Source organism: Gadus chalcogrammus, chromosome 1 (assembly GCF_026213295.1).
Source record: "Gadus chalcogrammus isolate NIFS_2021 chromosome 1, NIFS_Gcha_1.0, whole genome shotgun sequence".
Lineage (NCBI taxonomy): Eukaryota > Metazoa > Chordata > Actinopteri > Gadiformes > Gadidae > Gadus > Gadus chalcogrammus.
In genome coordinates this window covers 22,497,226-22,522,164 of record NC_079412.1, presented here as the reverse complement: position 1 = coordinate 22,522,164, position 24,939 = coordinate 22,497,226, and the positions used below count along the sequence as shown (strand labels likewise).

The window sequence follows — 24,939 nt, the reverse complement described above, 5'->3', positions numbered from 1 at the left end:
TCTTGTGAAGCGATCATAGCAACCAGCTGTTGTCTTATAGATCTCGTGGTCATTGCTTGAGTGGGGGGGGGGGGGGGACACATTGCACATTGGATTGGTAGTTAAGAAGATCCACATAGGATATGAAGTGATGGTTGTGTGTTTTTGTGTTTTTAAGGAAAGGCTCTTTGTGCTGTGGATCAAACTATACTGGACCAATACACACATACAGTTTGAACCTCAGCATCAGAGCCATTCCTTGAGGGCATCTCGGAGGAACACTCCAGTGTATCAGACCCAGTAGAGAGGTGCTGGTTCGTCTCCTGGTGATGTCTTTGGGCAAAGCGCCTCCGGCCCCCCTTGATAAGCCATATACTGGTGGTCGTCCGCGTGCGGCATTGATGGTATATAGTGCTTCGGGAGGGATGATTGCACAATGTATTTTCTTATTATAAATATAATCATATTTTCCTTTTTTGAAACAAAGGAAAAAGGCTGAAGACTTGAATGAGTATATATTTAAAGGTAACTGAACCATACGCCAATTTGATTGCACAACTAAGAGGTACCCTTTTTTTATAAGTAATAAAAAAAATTGAAAGCATACTTTTTTTTTTGCATACTTTATTTTAATGAATAAAATGTATGTGGCTAACTGACGGTCAATGATAATCTTCAAATGACCGAAATCACAGAATCCATTTTAATCCTTTTAATCCATGCCATATTGAACAAGAGTATTGTTTTGAGTAAAGTCATTTTGATGAGTTTCTAAACACACATTTTCTTCACTGCTTGACAGTTATACAAGGCTTAATAGCTGCATTTGAAAGCAAAAAAGGCTAAGCATGCTTAAACATATTTGGTTAAAAGCTAAAATATTTCTATATGTATTTTAAGCGATTTGACAGCATACAAGTTTGAAAGTTTGAGGACAGTGGCAGGCCACTCATTGTAACTCATTCCAACAGAGAAAGGAAACTTATCCTACTTATTCTTTATTACTTATTTAGCAAAGTTCCTATTACAGCGTCAGTAAAAACAGTTAAAATTGGTTAAATATTCACATTATTACTAACTTACCGAAGAGTGAAGCTTTAGCTTTAAATTGTTGATAACAGTAATAATAATAATAATATATCTAATTATTATAAAAGTTTTAAAAAAGCCACTTTCCAGCAAGATGAGCCTTGAGTTTCCCCAGCATAATTTTGAAGTTTCAATTAAACATACATTTCTCCTCCAACCGTCCGTCCAAGAAAGACAACCTCGTCTCTCTCTCACTCTACAATGGAGTGGGCGTGTCTCACCCCAGCGGATCCTGCTCCAGATATTCATGGTCTCCCTCCATGTCGTCCGGGGGCACCTCTGGAAGCTCTCTGTGCGGGGTTCTAAGCCCGCTGTCAGCCTCCGCGGCCGTCTCCGCGATCTTGGGTTCAGGCTCCAACACGTCGTCGTTATCCTCCAGGATGTCAACCCCGTGGCTACCGCTGTCTGCTAAACACAACCCAAAGCACGAGGCAGATATAGCATGACATATGAACACGTATAGGCTACCTCTGTCTGCTTAACACAACCTATAGCATTATAGTAGTAAAGCATATATGAACACGTATATTATACCTGTCTGCTTAACACAACCTATCGCATTATAGCAGTAAAGCATAGCATATGAACACATATATTATACCTCTGTCTGCTTAACACAACCTACAGCATTATAGCAGTAAGGCATAGCATATGAACACGTATATTATACCTCTGTCTGCTTAACAAAACCCATAGCATTGGGGAGAAATAGCATAGCATATGAACACAGTCTTCACTTTTGCATTGTATTTTTGACCAGTGAGTCAACATGGCTTCCTTGGTTCGAATGCCTGACCTGCTTTTGAGCTGGGAACGACGTCACTGTAACAAATCTTTGGATTGTCCTCCGGGGTCTCCTCTTCGGGGGCCTCCTCCTTCATCAGGGACAATGTCTCGCCGGGGCCCTCCTCAGCAATGTCATCGTATGACTGCGAGGCGTCGTCCGAGTCGTTCCATTGGACTTCAGCAGGGAGCGACCTGGAGTCTGGAAGGAAACCATGAGCGGTCGAACCTGTCGACCTTACATCCGATTCCTTCCTTGTGCACAATAACGCTTATTGGGGTTCCTGTGACACACTACAGGACGCAGGAGCACACATAGATTGATTCAGAGCTAACTGAGGGAGCATAAAGTCAATCCAAAATGGGTGGTAAATGGAGTGCATTTATTTGTGCTTTTCTGACCAGTGGCCACTCAAAGCGCTTTACATTTTGGCCTAACATTCAACCCCTCGCAAACTGATGGCGGTGTCAACCATTCAAGGCTAGAGCCAGCTCGTCTGGAGCAGTTAGGGTTTGGGTGTCTCACTCAGGGACACCTCGACTGTCAGCTAGGAGGTGCCGGGGATCGAACTAGCAACCTTCTGGTTGCCGGCCAACCCGCTTTACCTGAGCCACATGCCCCTCTCGCCCCGATGGAACAAAATGAGGAGCAAATGGGGAAAGAATTGAACCCATCAGTTAGGCCACTCAGGCCTCAGAATAGGCCTAGTCCTGCTGGCACCATGCGCTCACTCACCCATGCGGCTTAAGCTGCCCTTCCCGTTGACACTGCTGCCAACATCGTCATAGTCGCTGGTTTCAACCTCCATGTCCCGGCGCTTGGGGATACCCACTGTGCTCAGAGCAAGACATGTTGGATTCGCACTCACATGAACACACAACACACATGTAGGCCTGCTCAAAAGTACAGTGTCCTATGCTAAATACAAACCCGCACACAGACAAGCAGATCCTTCCTTTATACTTAATTATTTAAACTTGAATTTAGTATAGAATTGTTTATTCAGATACCAATTACTTTTTGTTTTCAATTTTTAACGAAAGTTTTAAGTGCTGTAAGTTCTGAGCGCCGGACGGAGATGTGTAAATTGCCCAATTAAAACACCTGTGCATGAAGGCTGACCTCTAGTGGCGTGATTGTCTCATTACGACTCCTGCAAGTATAACTGGACCAGAGGGAGAAAGTTAGACAACTGCTTCCTAACAATGGGGCAGAGGACTACATTTGAACCCTTTTATGGATATGGGGTCATGGGAGGTTGTGGATTTATAAGCTATATTTGTTGAGAAAATTATGAAAAATGATTGAAAAGGTTTGTCTCGCTGAAGGTGAGTTTATGTACAAACAGACCCACTGAATAATTTGTAGCCAGATACTAAAAACTGCATATATTCATGGTGGCATTGTCGACTGATGTTGATTGGAATCAAGCGTGTGTGTGCGAGACTGTGAGTGAGTGAGTGTGTGTGAGTGAGTGAGTGAGTGAGTGAGTGAGTGAGTGAGTGAGTGAGTGAGTGAGTGAGTGAGTGAGTGAGTGAGTGAGTGAGTGAGTGAGTGAGTGAGTGAGTGAGTGAGTGAGTGAGTGAGTGAGTGAGTGAGAGAGACAGAGACAGAGACAGAGACAGAGACAGAGACAGAGACAGAGACAGACAGAGACAGAGGGAGAGAGAGTGTGTGATTGAGTGAGTTTGTGTGAGTTTTTGTATGTTAAAGAAGGGGGTCAGTTGGGGGTCACAAAAAAAAGTAATTCCCCACATCTCCTCGGACCGAAGTTATCGTCCGTCTGGAAACTCACTCCTGAGGATGTGACGCCTCAGCAGGAAGAAGACCCCCACGGTCAGCAGCAGAGCCACCGTTCCCGCGGCAACGCCCACCGGGAGTCGCAGGTCGGTCTCCTCGGGGGGGAGCTGGGCCACGTAACCTGGGAACAGTCACACGACCACACGGCAGCAACGCTCAGCCATGCTTAGTCGACGAATCAATGTTAGATATTTTCGCACACACGCTCACAGTTGGACATTCGCTGTTGATAAAATACTGAACATTTGATTTGGTACATTCTTTGGTCGATAAGCTTATCGACCAAAGAATGTACCAAATCTAATATTTAGTATTTTATCACCAGCGAATGTCCAACTTTGAGCGTGTGTGTGGATGATGGGTGGTCCAATCGGCCTGACTTTGGCCAGGTGAGGCTGTGTAAACCAGCCATCATCCACACACACTCCCACACATGCATTCGTTTAAATGCATGGTGACGGGATTTATATCCATACAGCGGTGAGGTTGCGGATCATAAGCACAACGTTGGAGCAACGAAGTTTGCCTGACTTGACTCACCTTCACAGTAGATCTCCGCCGCTTTGAACCCCTTGCAGGAAGCCTTGCCCACGCAGTAACGGATGCTGAAGTGTTCTTGAGTACAATTCAAGCTCATTTTAAGATCAACCTACAAAAGACCACTACAAAGTGAGCCCTTCAGTGTTCAAAAGTATTCCAAATATTTAAAATGTCTAGCCCAGAAAATATCCTTTATTCCTTGCTGAGGTTTATTGGAATATATAACAACATCAACAAAAACACATATATAATGAGTTGATTTCACGTTTCATTCACAACGTTATTGTACAGTGTGGTGTACGGAGAATGTGTTGACCTGCTTCTCTTCCTCTGCTGGGATCAGAGGTGACTCTGGGGCGATGCTGATTGGCTTGCCACAACCATTACCCAGCAGTGTACACAGGTCTACCTTCACTTTGTCTGTGAGGGGAAACATGGGGCAGAGATATGGGTTAGTCTCCCTTCATCACTCTGTCCCCGTCTTCAGACTCCCTCGGGCAGGTGGATAGGGACATCACGCCGTATGTGGAGGGGATAGTGTCAACTGTTGGCTTCACATTCTGCATTCCTCTAGTCAAAACCGAATTAGGGTAGTTACGGAGATGATGACATTGTTTCCGATGTATATGAAAATATACATTAGTTCTGTGTTGTTGAAAAAGGAATACTAATACTAAGGCCTACCCCATTCCTTGTGCAACACCAGAGATCAAATGAAAGACTTAATTTATTTTTATGCAATGCTTGGGTCAAAATACTATCAAGACCCTATGCTTAGGATGTGTTGTACCAACAGTAAATATATATTATAAACATATTGCTTTGTTGCCTTATGCGCCTTTCTGGATAGCATCGTAACATTAAACACATGGGCTTGAACACAGCTCCAAAAAACCTGCAAACCGCCTGCTGGGCGGAGGTTTCCTCTGAGACTGGCGACCCCTGGTGGTCACTCACCGTTTAACGTCCCATGGAGACACATCGTCTGCCATTCGCCCTCTGGATACTGCACTTTTACCCGGCCTCCGCACTTCTCCGTGGTGTTGAATTTAAAGGCATCTGAGAGATCACAGCAAGCGAGAGAGAGCAATGAATAATATGAGCGCTATAAAATGTACCCCTAGTGATTACTCTGCTGGAGAGAGGACAAAAGAGGCATTAAAATGGAGACGTTAGTTTAGAAGTTAAGGAGATTGATAGAGTTGCGCTCACTTTTCAAGCCAAAATTATAAATAGGTTTTGTATAATACAGATCAGATCAGTGTATCGCCAACTCCAGCCCTCCTCCACCTCCAACTGCACCATCACCTCTACAACCACCCTCTCTACCTCCACCACCACCTCCACCAACCCCTAATGCACCACCCCTATCACCAGCTCCACCACCTCCACCTCCCCCTCCACCACCCCCGCCATCATCACCACCCACTTCACCACCTCCCCCTCCAACACCTTCTCCACCACCTCCACCACCCCCTCCACTTCAAACACCACCACCTTCTTCACCTCTAACACCACGTCCTCTACCTCCACCACCCCCTCCAACACCACCAACTCCGGCACCTCCCCCTTAACATCCAACACCGCCACCAACCCCTCCACCACCACCACCACCTCCACCTCCTCAACCTCTCCCTTAACCTCCAACACCACCACCACCTCCACCTCTCCCTTAACCCCCAACACCACCACCAACCCCTCCACCACCACCACCACCTCCACCTCCTCAACCTCTCCCTTAACCTCCAACACCACCACCACCTCCACCTCTCCCTTAACCCCCAACACCACCACCAACCCCTCCACCACCACCACCTCCACCTCCACCACCACCACCTCCACCACCTCCAACATCACCACCACTCCCTCCACCACCACCACCTCCTCAACCTCTCCCTAAACCTCCACCACCACCACCACCTCCACCTCCTCCACCTCCACCTCCACCACCACCACCTCCACCTCCTCCACCTCTCCCTTAATGTCCAACACCACCACCACCAACTCCACCTCCTCCACCTCTCCCTTAACCCCCACCACCACCACCACCTCCACCTCCACCTCCTCCACCTCTCCCTTAACCCCCAACACCACCACCACCACCACCTCCACCTCCTCCACCTCTCCCTTAACGTCCAACACCACCACCACCAACCCCTCCACCTCCACCTCCTCCACCTCTCCCTTAACCCCCAACACCACCACCAACCCCTCCACCACCACCACCTCCACCTCCACCACCTCCACCTCTCCCTTAACCCCCAACACCACCACCAACCCCTCCACCACCACCACCTCCACCTCCTCCACCTCTCCCTTAACCTCCAACATCACCACCACTCCCTCCACCACCACCACCTCCACCTCCACCACCTCCTCCACCTCTCCCTTAACCCCCAACACCACCACCAACCCCTCCATCACCACCACCTCCACCTCCTCCACCTCTCCCTTAACCTCCAACATCACCACCACTCCCTCCACCTCCACCACCTCCACCACCACCACCTCCACCTCCTCCACCTCCTCCACCTCTCCCTTACCGTCCAACACCACCACCACTCCCTCCACCACCACCACCACCTCCACCTCCTCAACCTCTCCCTTAACTTCCAACACCACCACCACCTCCGCCTCCACCTCCTCCACCTCTCCCTTAACCTCCAGCAGCACCACCCACCACCTCACCCACTTTGCCCACTCACGTCTGCAGAAGACCGACACCGTTTGGCCGCCGGGCGCCACCTCGGAGGTCATGCAATGGCCCAGCCGATCCTCGGGGCCCAGGCAGCTGACCTGTATGGCGCTGCCCGCCGCGTTTCCTCCACTGGCCTCATGTCCTTCGAAGGCTTCGCCACAGTCGTGGTTCTCCTTACAGACGCGGTTGGCGTTTGCCTTCGTCCAGCCTTGGATGGCGACGGGCATTTTGTTGAGCGACACATCGCCCCTGCATTTCTTGGACAGCGTGGCATTACGGTGGCCTGCAGGGAGATCAGGCATCGTGTTAACCAGACACCAACGAACCCCCGGACATGGGGAGCCAGTGTGCCCCACCCGTCGATGGCGGCCGGCGGAGTTTCTTCAGCCAACGTCCTGCGTTGGCAGGGTGTTTGCTCGGAGCAGAGTGCCTTCGACAGGCCCTTGTGTGTAGGGCTGACGATTAATCAAATTGAAATATATGTATACTTTTTTTTTGCTTGGGATTTGTTACTGTAACTGACTGGAGATCGGTAAGATTCATATTTATTTTTATTTTACAATTCAATAGTCAGTCCAAATAAAGATGTTATAATATCAATTCATGCATCAACTCATCTCAACACATAGGCCCGGCCTAAAGGACGGAGCAGTTTATATGTTGACTGCTTCCAGTATTGTGTTTGTCATACTATAGAATGATCTATTGCTTGTTTAGTTAATAATAGAGGAACAAATGGAAAGAAAAAGAAGAAAGAAGAAAAAAATAAAATAAAAAAATCACAAATCTAAATCTGATTGCTAAATTGCAATCGCAATGTTGGTCTCAGTAATCGCAATTCCATTATATCCCCAAATCGTTCGACCCTACTTGTGTGGAGTCTTGGGCCCAATCCCATTTCTACCCCTTACCCCTTCCCCTTACCCCTCCCCCTTGTTTTGAAGGGGTAGGGGGAAGGGGTAAGGGGTAGGGGGAAGGGGAAGGGGTAAGGGGTAGAAATGGGCTTGGGCCTTGTTCTTGCATTGTGTCTCACAGGTCCTAAAGCACGGTTACCTCTGTGCAAAAGGTTGTCCTTACTGAAACCTTACCTGTGCAGGTGAGGTACAGCTGCTCGCTCCCAGCCGGCGATTCGCTCCGGAGGCAGTCCCAGATGTTCTTGGGCGTGTCCACGCCGGAGCAGTTGAAGATCCCCCACAGGGTCTGATTGCAGGGGTGCTTATCCGTGTGGCTCTTGTACCCTGTGCAGCCCAGGTCCCTGCAGAGACGCTCGCCCTCAGCCTCCGTCCAACCCTGGCTGGAAACCGCCACCGGAGCCTCACCGGAGTACTTAAACACCAATCCCTCGCAGGCCCCTGCTTGGCTCTTCAGGACCAATCGCCTCCAGCCTGGAGAGGGTCGGGGGGGTGGGGGGGGGGGGGGGGATATCCAATCAGGCCTTAGATATATAGAGATATAGAACATTATTTTTTACCATATATTGTAGTGCATCGGATAATAATATAAGTAAGCAGCCTTGTATTAGCTGCTTACAAGTCAAAAAAAAAAAAAAAATTCTTCAAGTATAATTATTTACAATTTCAAACACAAATTATATTAACTAAAAAAATCATGGACAATATGGACATCTTCTAATTTTCCTGCCGTCTCATCAAAAGAACTTCTTGGCTTCTTGACTCTGGGTGGAAGTAAATATTACAGCACAGTCAGTGAGATAAAGATGCTTACAGCGCTTCTGTTGGTTTTAAACAAGAATAGTTCATATCAAAACCCTCCGGGAGTCAAACCCTGGACCCTAGGATGAGAGAACGTACCAGAACACATGAGTCTTCCCTCGGAGCAGTCGCTCGTCTTTAAAGAGGGTCTACAGTTCGCCATGGACTTGTTGGCCGCGGGACAGTCGAACGCGACCACGGATAACGGACTGCCGGGCGACTGCGGCAGGAACTCCAGTGACTCGCTTTCCCCGCAGTCCAGCTCATTGCAAATGGATCCCTGAACCCCCTTGGTCAGAGCGCCATTGCAGATGGGATACGGCTTGCGGTTGGAGAACAGCTTCACGGTCCCAAAGCAGTAGTCCCTGGACGCGGCCATCTTGGCCTTCAGGCTGCCTGCAGTGCAATTACATTTCTGTTTTTGTCTGATCTGTTTATTAAGGTCTCTCCACAGATTGCATAGCATGATCCTAGAGGTTAGACGCATTGGGAAGCGTAGTGGTTCAGTATCGAGTGTGTCCGTAATCCCCTGTGTGGGAACCTATCTAGGAAAGTCAACGTGGTCAATCGTTGGAAAGAGTTAGAGGGGTGCATTGAAATTGAAATACGTCATGTAATAACACTGTGTGACATACTGAATGTCTTAGCATGATGCTCACCTGAGCAAGCGACCACGCACTCTCAGGATGTTGTGTTAATCTCTCACCCTCTCATCCACTCACTCGTTGTCACCCTCTCCAGATGTCTCTTTCTCTCACTCACTGATGATCGATTAATGTCCTTCACTCACTCTCTCAGGATGATGGGTTAACGTCACTCTCTCACTCACTCTGATGATGGGTCAATGTCTTTCACTCACTCTCTCAGGATGATGGGTTAATGTCACTCTCTCACTCACTCTGATGACTGGTTAATGTCGGGGAGTTCCAATCAGGCCTTAGAAAAGTCCTATATTATTCCAGCAGCCACTTTTGAGATGATTAAAATGACCTGAAAAAAAAAGTCTTGGGTTTGCTCACCTGAGCAGGTGACCACGGCGGCACTGCCCATGCAGACGCTGCCCTCGTTCATCACCAGGCTCTTCCCGAACTCTGGGTGGAAGTGCAGGCTCTTCACGAGAGGGGGAATTCTTTGCCTGGACTCCCCTGGGCCAACCAGGTCGCTGATGTAGTGCCCGCAGCCGTCCAAGCTCTGGCACAGATCCTTGGACTTGGCTTCGGACCACGAGTCCACACACACACCTCCACAGGTGTTGTTGACACACACCTCCACATCACCTGAGCAGTGGCTCTTCAGCTGCAGAGATACTTGGCCTGCCAGGGGGTAGGGGTCGGAGGGGTTAGGGTGAGGGGGTTTGGGTTAGGGTTAAGGGGTTTGGGTTAGGGTGGTTTAGGGTTAAGGGGTTTGGGTTAGGGTGGTTTAGGGTTAAGGGGTTTGGGTTAGGGTGGTTTAGGGTTAAGGGGTTTGGGTTAGGGTGGTTTAGGGTTAAGGGGTTTGGGTTAGGGTGGTTTAGGGTTAAGGGGTTTGGGTTAGGGTGGTTTAGGTTTAAGGGGTTTGGGTTAGGGTGGTTTAGGTTTAAGGGGTTTGGGTTAGGGTGGTTTAGGTTTAAGGGGTTTGGGTTAGGGTGGTTTAGGGTTAAGGGGTTTGGGTTAGGGTGGTTTAGGGTTAAGGGGTTTGGGTTAGGGTGGTTTAGGGTTAAGGGGTTTGGGTTAGGGTGGTTTAGGGTTAGGGTGGTTTAGAGTTAAGGGGTAGGGGGTTAGAGTTATTGTTAGGGTGGTTTAGGGTTAGGGGGTTAGAGTTATTGTTAGGGTGGTTTAGGGTTCGGGTTAGAGTGGTTTAGGGTTAGGGGCAGGGCCGTTGCTACAATTCCTGGGCCCCTAGACAAGATTTACTGATGGGCCCCCCTGCGCTGAATTGTTGACTGGGGGGGGGGGGGGGGTGGAAAGAGCAATTGTTGACGAGGGAGCAATTGTTGACGGGGGGGGGGGGGGCGCTATGGTAGTACTATGGGCTGGTAGTAAAATAAAAAATTACAATAAATATATATATATTTTTTTTTTTTTTGTGGGCCCCCACTGGGCTGTGGGCCCCTAGAATCGTCATCACCGTTCACCCCTTATCGACGGCCCTGGTTAGGGGGTTAGAGTAGGTGTTAGGGTGGTTTATGGTTAGGGTTGGGGTGGTTTAGGGATAGGGTGGGTGAGGATTAGGGTGGTTTAGGGGTGGCATACGTTAGGGTTAAGATTAGGGTGGTTAGGGGATGTTGGCAACACAGCAGGCCCTTAAATGCTGTGCGACGTTTAACTGCCAGTTGCTGCCATCCTGGTCACAATAACACACACCACACATACACACGTGCAATCTCACAAACATACAAACACGTGCACTCAGGCACACACACAGACACACACACATACACACACAGACACCAAACCACCAACCCCAAACACACAGGTACAAAAACAGTTTTAAACACACCCACCTGCACATCTCACAAAGGCGATGGTGGAATTGTCAGTTTGTTTGGACGAGGGGCAATCGAAGAGAGACTTCTCCTTGGAAGAACACTTGTACTCCCTTGGCCAAAGGTTCGTGCCCGGGATCTCGGAGGAATCCCTCGAGTCGTGGTCTTTGGCGCTCCCACAATGCATCTGTTGGCACACTAGATCGGCGGCCGCTTGGGTCCAAGTGGCATTGGACCCCGACAGCCAGAAGGAGTTGTCATGTTGCCGGACCCCAACCAGGCCCTCGCACCAACTGCTGCCGTTCAAAAACACCTCCAGGTGGTCTGCAGAGGTCATATGGGGACACCCAGAGGTCAAAGTTCAGACAAAGGAGTAGTTGGTTACAAGCGTCTGACGAATTGCTCAATATCAAAGGTTGTGCCGGAGCCTATGTTTTAGTACGACTTAGGTTTTGCACAAAACACAGAAAACATACTTCCGCATGCTACACATAGGGAGAGGCTACTGGTGTGTTTGACTCCAAGCCAGAAGGTTGTGGATTCAAAACCCCACGGCAATGCGCCCAGGCCATATCTATGACCCTGATGACGTAACATAAAGTCAATCTCACGTGTTTAGTAATCCGGTACCATCTACTATGAATGAAGGCACGTACTTAATTAATTAATAATAAAATACGACAAAGTATTCTACAGGAAGCAATGGCGCGCACGAGAGAGGAGGAAGCAGGCACACCTTCGCAAACCAGCATCGTCAGTTGTGGATTCTGTTGTTTGCGTTCAGAGGCCACCGCCGGACAAGCGGACAGTTTATCGGATGTTTTTCCACACGCAAACAACTTATCCAAATAGGGCAGGGATCCCTGGGAGATCTTGTCCAGAGTCTTGCCGAGGAGGGCCTTTCCGCAGCGCAGCTCCTTGCAGACCACGTGAGAGTTGTCCTCGCTCCACTGTTGCGCCACCCGGAACCAGTCACGCCCCAACTTCATCTCCAACCGCCCCGCACACCTCCCCGGCCCGTCCGCAAGCCTCACCTCGAGGCTAGCTGTGGTGCGGGAACAACAAAGTAGAGAGAGGGAGAGGTATGTTGTTTATTGTCATGACAAAAAAGAGTGATTATCGCACACTTCTCGAGGTGTTGTTGTATGTGCTGTTGAATTCAAATGTGGCCTGTTCCATTGAAAACCATGACGGATGTGGGCATGCATTTAACTTTTTGAAAAAATGTATAAAAATGTCCAATGACACTTTTGGCCCGCTGTCAATGTCGGTAGCTAGCCATAGCCTAGCTTGCAACATGCACACAACCAACAGCATGTCAGCATTTAGCTTCAGCTATAGCTATATAAAGGTTAGACAAACGAGGAGAATAATAATAATAATAATAATAATAATAATAATATCATTATTATTATTATTATTATTATTGTTAATATAATATACATGAAAGGCCCTTCCCCCTAACTTTACTGAATTCATAACTGTCTATGCTATATTTGTCTCTAATGTCCAGCGAGTTAACGCAAACTAATTTAATAATTGAATTAAATGTGTTATTTTTGTTGTAAAAAAACCCACCCCACACACCCAGAGGACAAGGAAACGGTGTGATCTTAAGTGCGAGAAATCAGAAATTTGTTTTTTTTTCACCTCCACAGATGACCGAGGTGACATTATTACACGGTTGGAGTTCGTCCTCGGAGTACTTGGCCGTGCAGTCCCACAGCGACTCCTCATCCCCAGAGCATGTCACTTTATCCAGTATCGCCAGGGTTCTCTCAATCTTAAACGAAGTGTCAATTACCTGGAAACAAACAGCGATAAAGTTTAGAAAACACAAACTTTTTATTTTATTTATAATGAGAGGGGTTATACCCATTAAGTTTACTATTTTTATTATGCATTATGTATATTATTAGTATATATTATTATAATTATAATCAGAATTACAATTAATAATAATAATAATAATAATTATTATTATTATTATTATTATTATTATTATTATTATCATCATAGGCCTAACTGAATAATGAGTTCAGAAATGAGCAAACCTTCTGTAAAATGCTGTGTCAACCATAATACTTCAAGTTATCAAGTTATCATTATAGGTAATATCTCACATCCGATGACGTTATGCAATGTCTCAAATAAATCTGCAGCTTAAGTTGTCTATTATCTATTAAGTTGATAGATATTACGAACACGCTCTGACCTCTCCAAAGCCCAGCTCCTTGCAGACCACCTTGCTGTTCACGTGCTTCCATTCGGAGGCGCAGACGGGCATCTTCCCCTTAGGGCCGTCCACTAGGATCTTGCCGAAAGTCACGTCCGCCAGGACAATTTTAATCTTGTCTATTGGAATGAAACGGAAAAATGGAGCCGATTTGCCCCGGATTATAATCGATGGACTATTTTGATGATGAAGATAATGATGATGATTATGATGATGATGATGATGACAATGTTATTAATTATATTATTATTAATAATAATAATAATAATGATGATAATATACTATATTAAGGCTAATAATTATTGATAACTAATCTTAATTATTATTATTATCATTATTATTATTATGGGTATTAGGGCTACAATAGTTTAACGCCAATAAATTAAAAAATCCCTGTTATATGCTCTCATGATATCTTCCGTTTGGATGCACTTTTTTTTTTTAATCCAAAAAAGTAATCAGGCCATCGATGTGACTGAGAAACGAGACAGAGAGACCTACTGTCTGTCATTAATACCAAACCATAACCGAAACGGGAAAACAAAATTACCCGAGCAGGTGAGCATGTGGCGTTTCTTGTCGCACGTGCTGCTGTTGAAGGCTCCGCAGCGCATCTTCTCGCAGGTCGACTTGTCCGCCACCATGCTGCAATTCACCAGCGTCCCGTTCCGCCAGACCATGGTCCCGCTGCAGCGGTCCTTCCCGCCCTTGATCCGAACCACGTGATGATCTGGTCAAATAAATAATGAAAAAACAAAAGCATTATAATATTATGATTATTAATTAAGATAAGTGATATATAAACTACATATGAATACAGATGTTTTTGTTTTCCGTAGTCCTTTCTCGCACATTCACAAACAACACATCATTGTTCTTATGTGTGAAACTGCAGAAAGTGTGTTTATAAAAAATAATGCCTAGGCCTAGCCTTTAGATGCATTTTATGACTTCCGTTTCGGGGTAGGCTACTATTAACCGAAACAAGTGACCGTGAATCAGAAGAACAACTCAATGTACGAGAATGAGCAGTAGGCTATGCATGCCTTGGCAGACGACGATTGCGGGACGGTTGCATCTCTCCTCCTTAGGGTTGCACTGCCAGGCATAGGTCTCCTCCTTTGTGCCAGTGCACTTCGTGCTGACCTGCCGGTATTCGGACGGAAGGACGGGCTTGGTGAAGATCCGCTCGTCGGCATTCTCTTTCATTCCGCCGCATTTGAGTTCCTTGCACAGTTTGTCGGCAAAGTGGTCCCCTCGGTCTGCGATGGGGTGGAGCGGTTTGTAACGGTTTGTTAACCTGAACCGCTTTCATGGGATGAACCCCCTTGTTTTTTTTTCACGTGGTTAGCCATACTCAAAACTAACTGCATTCAATCAAAACAAAATATTTTAATGCCGTTTTTGAACAGGTATTGCCAAAGTATGGCACCAATTAATTAGAAATAATTAATTCTATGTGTAGCCAATTGTCCAAGTGTCTCTAAGGGTTTTCTGTGGGTTGCTTATTACTTGCTTATTTAGATGTCCAGAATAATCACACACATTTAAAGAAGCTTAGCCCATTGACATGCTTGATATGCTAGATGCTCTTATATGCAAATCATTCAGTAACATTTCTTAAGAATACGATATTTGAAAGTAATTCCCAGGTAGGCTCAGTGCAGGCCTTACCCCAGTTGTCACAAAAATAGGTGTCTTTGTTTTCCTTCTTCTCGTAGTAGACTGCCCCAGCGCATTTATAACCCTTCAGCTTGAGTTCGCCCTTTTCTGCAGGATAATAGCACCAAGAACCGGCACATTAATAAAATAATAAACAAAATGGAAAACACAATAGTCATCATTGTATCATACCCGATAATGTCATTACTAGTGCTAGTGCTGCTTCTGCTGATTTAACTCTCGTTAAATATTTTTCTGCACACTTCGGATAGGCCTATGACTTAAGTCTCATTTGGCTCAAATAATTTAAAACATATAGCATTGCGGGTTTCACCTGAGCATGTGATCCTCTTCACCATGTCGCCATCGTACTTGCCGACGCCCAAGCCAGGTGGCCCGGGACACTCCCACAGGTGCGCTTCCGTCCCTTTGCATTTGACCTTGTTCAGCCAAACCGTACCCATGGCTTCCACCGTGAGCGGAATGTCGGTGGAGCGCAGGGAGGTACCGCAGCCGATGCTCTTGCACACCACGTCTTCGTTGGTTTTGGTCCAGTCGTCGCTCCCCACCGACCCCCACCGGCCCTTTATGTGGAGCCTCACGTAGCCCTCGCAAGGGTGATCTCCACCGTGCAGCATCAGCCTGTACTGTCCTGCATCCACTGTTCATCCGTTCATAGCCATTCGCATGCGTTCACAGCCATTCGTTTTCGTTCGTATCCATGCGTCCATCCAGCCGGCCAGTCAGCCCGCCAGCCGTTTGTTCATTCAGCCATTTATTCATTCATTCATGAATCCACCAAGCATCCGTTCACATCCATTCGTCCATCCATCCATTCACCCACCAGTCAGGCCAATCATTCATATTCATCCAGCCATCCATCAAGTCATTCATCACCCCACATCCATCCGTCCATTATTCACACATTAGTTTGAATCTCAGCAAGATGTTGACACACAGCGTGATGATAAATGAATAGGTCATATATGTACCAATGTTAAGTGGAAATGATGTTTGATTGTGTGATGTTTAAAGAATGTTACCATGGTCCGTATACCAGGTTTCACGTGGAACCAAGAGTTGAGTGGCACAATATGTATATGCCTAATGTTAATCATTTGATCATCAGATCAGCATATCTGTGAAATCTATTTGATTCGTTCAATCTGTATAAAAATAATGTATTCATTATTTTGTACTGCGCTTCAAAAGTATCTTGGTCTCAATACTAGTAATGTGGTCATCTTTATGAGTGACAGGTAAGCACATTGTAACTCATACACATCATTTCAAAATTCGAAAGATAAAACAACAGCAATTTGAAAAGTCAATCATTGTTAAGCAGTGAATGTGACTCAATTAATTTTTATATTGACCATGGGATATTGCCAATATCCAAATGTTGATACTTTACCAATACCATATTGGAAAAAGTATATACATCCTGCATAAACTCCACTCTCCAACTCTCTATTGAGATTAATTGCCAAGTAATTCACAATTAAAATAATAAGTAATTTGTTGTGCTGTTGCAGAATATAGAGTATTGATATGACAACTGTTGCGTTAAATGTTAAAAAAAAAAAAAAAAAACGAATAAAACACGCTCAACATTAATCTAAGACCTGATGAAGTGTTAAGGAACCTTAAACAAGGCCCCTCTGTCTTTAGTAAGAGAAGCTTTCCACTTGCCTTGGGAGAAGACGGTTCGGGAGGCTAAGGAGATGAGGATTGGCAGGAGAGTCCACATGCTCACTCTGGACCCGACTACGCATTGAGCCAGGTGGGGGTCCAACACACCTTTTAAGCTGGGGTTGCACACTCCATAGAGAGTTGTGATAGGACGGACTTATTTCATTTCCTGCAGTCACCGATCAAGGAGATGACGACAAACTAACAGCTTAATAACAACTGGATAACTAATAATTTAATTGTTTTTACCAATATTTTTTATTTTAATAGTTTTTCTAGTTAAATTACAACTGAATCGTTCAATCAAATTAATTAACAATCAACACGATACAATTTAAAATATAACATATATAATCTATGAATAAAAAACATGTGATGTAAGTGTTTTATTAACTGAACCTGAACACCTCAATCTCCCAAACTCGCAAACAGAATTGTCAAAAATAAAATGACAATTCTGTCATTTTATTAAACGATTAAAAAAAAAGAAATAAACAAATTGAAGAAACTGAAAAGCAGCTGAAAAAAGAAAAAAAGCAACTGAAAAAACTAAAAGCAGGTGCACCGAGTGTGACCAGAAAGCAGATCAGCTACTCGATACCTGTGGTTACAGGCCGGATGTGAAGCTTTGAGAAGCTCAGAAGAACACTTCGACCGATCTCAACGTGAACCTCTAATGAAAATCTGACATGTATTCGTTTATCCTGCTGTAAACCAGCCAACGTAAATGGTAAAAGGTAAATGGACTGCGTTTATAGAACGCTTTGCAATATCGCCTGACATTCACCCATTCTTGCACACATTCACACACCGACGGCGGAGTCAACCCAGGCGACAGCCATTTCTTTGGGAGCAGTTAGGGTTAGGTGCCTTGCTCAGGGACACCTCGGCACTCCGGGGATCGGACTGTCGAGCCAGGGATCGGACTAGCGACCTTGCGGTTACCAGCCAACCCGCTTTACCTCCTGAGCTACTGCTGCCCCAAAGTACTATTTGTTCTGAAGCCGACGCTGTCAATAACCACATTTCTACTGTATTGTCATTAATGGGCGTGTTGGGGTTTAGTGGCTCCCTTGAAGGCCTTCAGGGAGACGGCAGCAGTTGGGGTTTCGAACCCAGAACCTTCCGGCTGGGAGTGGGGCGCCCTGAACACCTCTAGACGATCCTGCCTATGCTACACGCTGGTGCTGGTGATACATGCAGAGTCAACATTTCTTACACATTGAACCGTTGCTAGCCACGAGTTATCTGTGTTCACATGCCTTGTGTGTCCTGAGAGCGGCACGTGCTAAGCTAATATTTATCTCCGAAGGGATCAGAGATTAAACCTCTCAGAAAAACTGCTGCCGTCGTCTGCTTGTGAGAGGCCACACGCCGCAAACCGCCATCCTCCATCCAAACAGGAAGCAACCGTCTCCAGGAAACGATGGCAATCTCTGAACCAGAAGCTCTAGAAAATGAAGTACCCTAGCACACAGTACTGTGTACTTCCCATGTATTATATACATACATCCCAGAAAAACATTTAAAAACAATGCTTTTAAAAATAAACAAAAATAAACAAACACCTACACATTGCCCTACGTTTTCTCCTTTTTTAATTGTTCGTCTTGCTCTTCTGTTATTTCGATCAACGTAGACAAATTATTTGTTCATGCATTCCAATTTTATTGTGGTGCACTCGCTTCCTCAAAAGGCCGCATGCACCCTCGACTTCACCTCGAAATCCACCAGGAAAATAATCAAGACCAGACCACTCTGCTTGGACAACAGAGCATAAATCAGATGTGTAATTAAAAAAATAATAAAATGCAAGTTGTGACCCAATAAGAGAGTAGAAAAACAAGAGGGAGAGCAGGTGGCTAAAGGTAGGACACATTTATGCCCAAACTGGGTTTCAACAGGATTGATAAGAGACAAAAAAAAAAAAAAACAGTCGCAGCTGCGTAGCATAGACACGACACAGCGAGGTTAGGAACGCAATGTTAAATCCAATCAAATCATGGGCTTCAAACGGACAACAACACTCATGATTATGGTTTTACCCCCCCCCCCTCCAACACACGACCCAATGTGTTGTAACAACACACAACCCTACTAACCTACATTTTATAAACGCGTTTATCTCCCACGAGTCGAGTGGGTTTGCCGGCTGGTCCGTCTTCTGGGAGGCCTGTGGATTCATGGGGGGACGTTTGCGTTATTTACAATGCATTGATGCTAAGAACCACAACCTTCGGTGGAAAGTTCCTTCCTGTCCCTTTATGACGCATCCATATTTAAAAGAAAACATAACAACTCTGGTCAATACGATAATAATCACGTCATTGAGAGGATTATAAACATATTTTATCACTACTATGAATATTACTCCTATGATTATAATATATCCCGTCGGATGGAAGATTTGATCGCAACCAATTGCATGCACTTAAGCATGAATACCCCCCCCCCAAAGCCCGGCCCCCCCAATCGGACCTCCAACCTAAACAGCCTGCAGGTGTTGAGTCCCGGCTCCACCGGAACCAGGATGGCATCAGTGCTGGTCTCTCAGTGATGACCAAGCTGTTGTTTGACATGGGCAGGCTTTTCCACCAGGCCTGACCCTGGTAATGAACCCTGGCCCATCCAGCCTCGGGTGGCCCCCAGTGTTTGATACACACAGAGGAGGAGGCACGGCCCACCCAGCAACCTTGACGCTGAGATAAAACGTACCAGATAACACGGTGTTTACCAGAGGTACGCACACAAGCTGGTCGGAGAGCAGCCTCTCTCCAAGACGTTTCGGTTCAGGCGGTGGTGCGCTGGGTACGATTCGAGAGTGGTTAAAGAGAGGGATCAGGAAGGAGCAAGAGAGAGACAGATTTTGAAACTCAACAATCCAACGATGGGTTCCTCGACCCAATCACAGAAGAGAAAAACGAAATCGGCTGGCACAGAGGCAGGCACTTTAGCAGATATTCTCACAGCATATTTCACTCCTTGGTACCTGGTAGAGGGCTATGATATTTTGTATAAAACTACATTCAAATCTCTTTAATCTTACCTACAGCACATTGAATGAAGGTATACTATGAGGGCATTCATTACCAACTTGTATTTGTAAATGATCATGGCTTTGTGTGATAGTTATCATCAGTGGATGAACTGGATATAACTGATTCACCATTTGCAGGGTCCAGGACTGGGATAGAACCCTTATTGGTAGTACTAATCGTTTGTTTTAGTAAACTGCAATGAATTTGCAGTTAATTTCCCTCAAGGTTCGCTCTGCGTGCCCAAGTTGTTGAGTAAAAGGTTGGGAACAAAAGTGTTAACCTCTTTAATCTATCTCTGTCTTACTGTCTTTCTGTCTCTCTCCCACTCTCTCTGTCTCTGTCTCTGTCTCTGTCTCTCTACCACTCTCTCTGTCTCTGTCTCTGTCTCTCTCCCACTCTCTGTCTGTCTCTCTCTGTCTGTCTCTCTGTCTCTCTGTCTGTCTCTCTCTATCTATCTCTCTCTCTCTCTCTCTCTCTCTCTCTCTCTCTCTGTCTCTCTCTCTCTCTCTCTCTCTCTCTCTCTCTCTCTCTCTCTCTCTCTCTCTCTCTCTCTCTCTCTCTCTCTCTCTCTCTCTCTCTCTCTCTCTCACTCTGTCTCTCTCACTCTGTCTCTCTCACTGTCACTGTCAGTCTCTCTGTGTGTCTTCTCTCTCACAGTCATTCTCTCTCTCTCTCTCTCTCTCTCAATGTCAATGTCTCTCCCTCTCCCTCACCAGCTCTCTCTCTCTCTCTCTCTCTCTCTCTCTCTCTCTCTCTCTCTCTCTCTCTCTCTCTCTCTCTCTCTCTCTCTCTCTCTCTGTCTGTCTTCCTCTATCTCCCACACACCCAAGGTAAAGGGAGAGTACAGGAGTTTATCTGCACTATCTGAAAGAATGACGCAGGCAGCTGCAAAAAAAAAAAAAGCAGATGCATCTTATCTTAAATTCCCCTGCCAGCAACTGCAAGACTTATTTATCCGGCCCACGTAAAAAAAATGTATCAATTGTATTGTGGTTGGTCTGGTGGCTCACACACACACATCAGGTGTGAGCACTACAGTGGTTACATGTGGTAGGGATAACGTTTTTCCAAAGGGTACAGTTTCAGAAGGTCACAAAGGACTCCTCCACCAACACGAAGCAGCGTTGTGCAGTTAGCTACGGCTGGCTAGCGCCCAGCGTGCTATCTTGAGCAACCTTTGCAGTTGTATTGCGAGCATACCCACCATCCGTGAAAGAATGACCCTTGTGGGCCAAAAGCAGAGTGCACCCCTGAGATGTGAAGTCCAAGCGGTCACTCCGTCACCCCCTGGTTTCAAGGAAGCGTTTTGCCTTTAACATTGAAAGTTTACATGAAAGTTAGGTTTGTACTGTTCCTATCATGTGTTCTGATATCTGACACTGGTATGGCTCAGAGTAATTGAAGTAGATCACAATTTTGAAAATATGTCAAAAGCAATGGAAAAGTAACTGGGACAAGACTGTGTACCTTATCACGTCAAACAAACACAAACCCCTGTTCACAGGGAGAAATCTAAACTCTACCCTAGCTTTCGGTTGATTTACACGGTCGAATCTGGACGTTTGTTGGAGTAAAATAGCTAGGATGCAGTGTTTTGAACCAGAATGTAATCAGACCCCTCTGCTTTCCACATCTGTTTGGCTTCTGTGTCGCTTACCCATCACTTTCCCATGTCGCTGTTACCACGATAAGCAACGGTTGGCTGTGGTGAATCTGCAAAAGTCGATTGTTGTGCTCTATTGGGATTGGTCGAGAATGAAGGAGGCTCAAAGTGTAGTCGATAACATGGCAACGAGTAAACGTAAGCGCATATTCTCCGAAATGAAGGACGCTTTCAAATGGGACTTTACATGGGACAAATCCCAGTGCCTACACCTCGAAGACTCCTTTATCTATGTGGGGATGATGTCCCTTTAATATCTGTAAATACTTTGATAACTGTGCAATGTGTCTGTCTTGGTTTTCACGGTTAAGGGTGTCAGGATGTCTGGTGAGAAAGTGATCCTAGAAAAATAAAAACGTTCGTCCTTTTGCGTTATGACCCTAATATTTCCAGCCAGCCGAACACACGCTCAGAAAAAGCTCTGAGCACACCTGAATTGCTGTTCTTTTCGTTAGGCTCACCGTTCAGGGTGTTCTAGGGGCCTGTACGATATATAGGCTTTGACACACCTCCAACTGGATCCTGGCCCATTTTTGGGTCAGGACTCCAGACCCATAGTTTAAGAAATGCAGTGTAAAGCAATGAGGAGTACCTAGGGCTAGGCCAACCAAAACAAGACGAGCATCCCTCCACCCGCATCCACAGGAGTGAGGGGTCGTTGCTCTGGAGCTCAGAGTGATCCAGACAGCCCATGACTGGATCCACAAGCATGTGGGGAATTCTGTAAATATATCTCTGCCTTATTATTATTTTTTTCCACTGGGCTTGACATTTGTGGCGGAATGTCAACTAAGTTTACAGAACCAGAATGCTATCTCGCCTATCTCAGCCCGAAGGACAGACGCAGATGCATTTTGTTCTGAAAAATAGAATATTTTACAGATTTATGTGGATGCAATATTTTGGTTTCTTCTTTGTGCTGGAAATATAGTGCACCCAAGGAAATGTTGTTTAGAAAAAGTTTTTAAGTAGTAATAAATAGTTACAAAACATTCTCATCCTTTACAATACATATATCACATCGAAACATTCAAGGGCAACAGTGTAGCTATAAAAATAATCCAGTACTTTGTGAATAAGATAAACCCTATAAAAAACGATATTAAATATTAACACAACAGTAAAAAACCCATTAACATTTTGGGATAATACTGCAAACAATTTCAAGCATCACTTTGATATAACATTTTACGCTATAAAGAAAATGGAAAAACGGAAACATAAAAATAATACTGAAAGTATCGAAACAATCTGGATTCCATGTACTTTGACTATAGTATCTGAACCTGACATGATATAGATAGCATGCGTGCCTGAGAAGAAGTGCAGTGATAGATATGGATACAGGCCTAGAGACACAGACCAAATCAATACATATTTTGGAGTTTCATATTTCCACCGAGCAGGGGAAATCCCTGCCCGGTGGAAATATTAGGTTATTAAAGTGCATTCGGAAAACAATGTTGCAGGCTCAGTCAAAATAAAATCTCCCTTCCCTCCCAAATATCACAGCGGTCACGAGAGTTTGGACTGCTGGGAGCCTGAGGCAAACTTGCTGGCAGGCTGTTGCCTGGCTGCTCCTTTGCGGGAGGTGGACGATACCTTCCTCCGCCTGGGGGAGCTGTGTGTTTTCCTCCGGGCGTTGGACCTCCTCTGGCTGTTGGGCGCTCCCAGGTGCTCCAGGAGCCTCTTCTGGAAGACGGCCTCGAACTGCAGCGCCTGGACAGCACAGCAAAGGAAAACGGGAACAACGTTGAATGTCGCGAGATGAGGATTTTTTGTGGTAATGCTTTTGGAAGAATAACGTTGGTTCCCTTGTTTGATAGTCAAGCATATTAAATAAATCAAGATAAAACAAAATATTGAGTGGTATGCTACGTGGTTATACTAGATAAGATAGTACTTTATTAATCCCAGACGGGAATCCATCTTTTGAGAACATTGAGATATATATATATATATCTTTTCGTCCACATTTCTATCAAACAAAAGTTTTTTATTCATATCTATAACTACATTTGATATAATTATATCTATAACCAAACAATATTATCAGGCACCCATGCTATCCATATCATTGTACGTACAGATACCATAGCAAAAGTACATGATGTCACAGCAAAAACGTCTTTAACATTATCGGCCTAACATTTTATTTGCACGATAAAACGCCCGTTTTGACCACGGGCGCTGCTGAGGGGGTCGTCAGACCGGACGTACCACTGTGGCTGTGGAGGTGGGGGTGGAGGTGGCGGTAGACGTGGTGGCGGAGCTGTGGATGGAGCTAGGGATGGAGGTGGTGGTGGGGGTGGTGGAGGAGGTGGTGGAGGTGGTGGAGGTGGAGGTGGTGGAGGTGGAGGTGGTGGAGGTGGAGGTGGTGGAGGTGGTGGTGGTGGTGGTGGGAGGCTCGGGCTTCTTGGACTTGGCGCAGTACATTTCCAGGTGACGGAGGTCACAGCCCGCAGAGTGACAGCACTGCTCCACGATGCCCTTGCCCCGGGGCCGTGAGCCGTACCCAGACCAGCTGCCTCTTCCTGGGGGGGGGGGGAACCGGATCACACTGGTTAAACCCCCCAGCCCATGAATGCAACAAAATAGTGAACATTGTAACCAAGATATGTTGATTTGTGTTAACACACAAAAGGTGCCCGGGCCCGGCTATAAAACTATGAAAACTATGACAACATTTTATAGCTGGGCACCATTAATTAACTGTCACTTTACAATAAGTTGATATTAGTTCACCATTAGGCTACTTAACATTAGTTCATGCAGTCATAAGCATTGCTCTATAGCATCGTGATGGGGATTAGTGTTAGAGTTATTGGGTTAGGGTCAACACTAACCCTAACCCTAATCAATGATGTTTAAATGAATGCATTAGTTAAAATGAACTGCAGTACCTTTGTTAACGTGAATAACATTAGTCAATAAATACTAGACCATTAATTAACTGTCAATGAACTGTTTGTTGATTGTTAGTGAAGGCTTATTACTGCAATAACGAATGAATGGTTCATTAATGTAGCCTTATCTTGTTATCGAAACATGGGCCTTCTGTGTTTGGTGTACACAGAGGCAGATGTGCTGGGGCGAGGAACTCACCTCCCTTGGCAGGCAGGGGAGATTATCGCCAGATGCCTGACCTTTCGTCAGATATTTCATTAAACCTTCAACAGTGGCACTTTGAAATCGAAAGGTTGGCATACAATGTCCATCCAACAAAATAGGCCACTCTTTTTGACTACTGTATTGTAATGTATAAGTGTTGAGCATTGCAAGTATTATATATTATAAAGTATTATGTATTATTAGTGTTATAGGGTTAGTATCTTTGAGCAGCGCCATAAGCAGAAATCGGCACTTTAATGAACCATATCAACTTTTGTGTTGATGTAAAGCTTCCGCACACAGAGACACGCACGCACGCGCGCACACACACACACACACACACACACACACACACACACACACACACACACACACACACACACACACACACACACACACACACACACACACACACACACACTTGTGTCCTACCTAAATAGATCCCACGATCGCCGCACACAAATATGAGGT

The 24,939-nt window shown here is 45.6% G+C and overlaps 2 protein-coding genes across 3 annotated transcripts in view; both read right to left on the bottom strand.

Moving 5' to 3' along the window:
- Nucleotides 1-595: 595 nt before the first annotated feature.
- On the bottom strand, nucleotides 596-16,732 carry LOC130387296 (scavenger receptor cysteine-rich type 1 protein M130). 2 transcript variants are annotated; one of them, XM_056596319.1, is made up of 20 exons: nucleotides 16,657-16,732; nucleotides 15,299-15,625; nucleotides 14,977-15,072; nucleotides 14,349-14,564; nucleotides 13,853-14,032; nucleotides 13,282-13,421; nucleotides 12,717-12,870; nucleotides 11,803-12,111; nucleotides 11,085-11,390; nucleotides 9,622-9,915; nucleotides 8,702-8,998; nucleotides 7,979-8,275; nucleotides 6,898-7,173; nucleotides 5,150-5,251; nucleotides 4,509-4,612; nucleotides 4,193-4,301; nucleotides 3,648-3,773; nucleotides 2,588-2,683; nucleotides 1,865-2,053; nucleotides 596-1,476 (listed from the first exon to the last, which is right to left on the bottom strand). In XM_056596319.1, exons 1-20 carry the CDS (start codon nucleotides 16,712-16,714, stop codon nucleotides 1,286-1,288), a joined length of 3,867 nt encoding a protein of 1,288 aa, XP_056452294.1. In that variant the 5' UTR covers nucleotides 16,715-16,732; the 3' UTR covers nucleotides 596-1,285. The 2 variants fall into 2 exon arrangements, with proteins under 2 accessions (XP_056452294.1, XP_056452303.1); XM_056596328.1 differs by having other exon boundaries at nucleotides 602-1,473.
- A 5,605-nt stretch (nucleotides 16,733-22,337) lies between these two features.
- Nucleotides 22,338-24,939, bottom strand: part of LOC130387457 (insulin-like growth factor I-A) — a 4,026-nt gene continuing 1,424 nt past the window's right edge. The window contains exons 2-5 of the mRNA XM_056596551.1: nucleotides 24,901-24,939; nucleotides 23,771-23,891; nucleotides 23,578-23,641; nucleotides 22,338-23,076 (exon numbers count right to left, since the gene is read on the bottom strand). The exon at nucleotides 24,901-24,939 is cut by the window's right edge and continues 106 nt beyond it. Of these exons, the coding sequence (XP_056452526.1) occupies nucleotides 22,873-23,076; nucleotides 23,578-23,641; nucleotides 23,771-23,891; nucleotides 24,901-24,939 (428 nt within the window). The 3' untranslated portion in view covers nucleotides 22,338-22,872. The remainder of the gene's footprint in view (nucleotides 23,077-23,577; nucleotides 23,642-23,770; nucleotides 23,892-24,900) is intronic.

Bases quoted from the DNA above. Each gene is read 5' to 3' on its own strand.
- LOC130387296 (XM_056596319.1), bottom strand. From the start codon at position 16,714: ATGTGGACTCTCCTGCCAATCCTCATCTCCTTAGCCTCCCGAACCGTC. The intron at 12,871-13,281 runs GTCAGAGCGTGT...GTTTGTTTCCAG, and splicing joins AGGAGCTGGGCTTTGGAGAG to GTAATTGACACTTCGTTTAA. The intron at 5,252-6,897 runs GTGAGTGGGCAA...GTGATCTCTCAG, and splicing joins GGTGTCGGTCTTCTGCAGAC to ATGCCTTTAAATTCAACACC.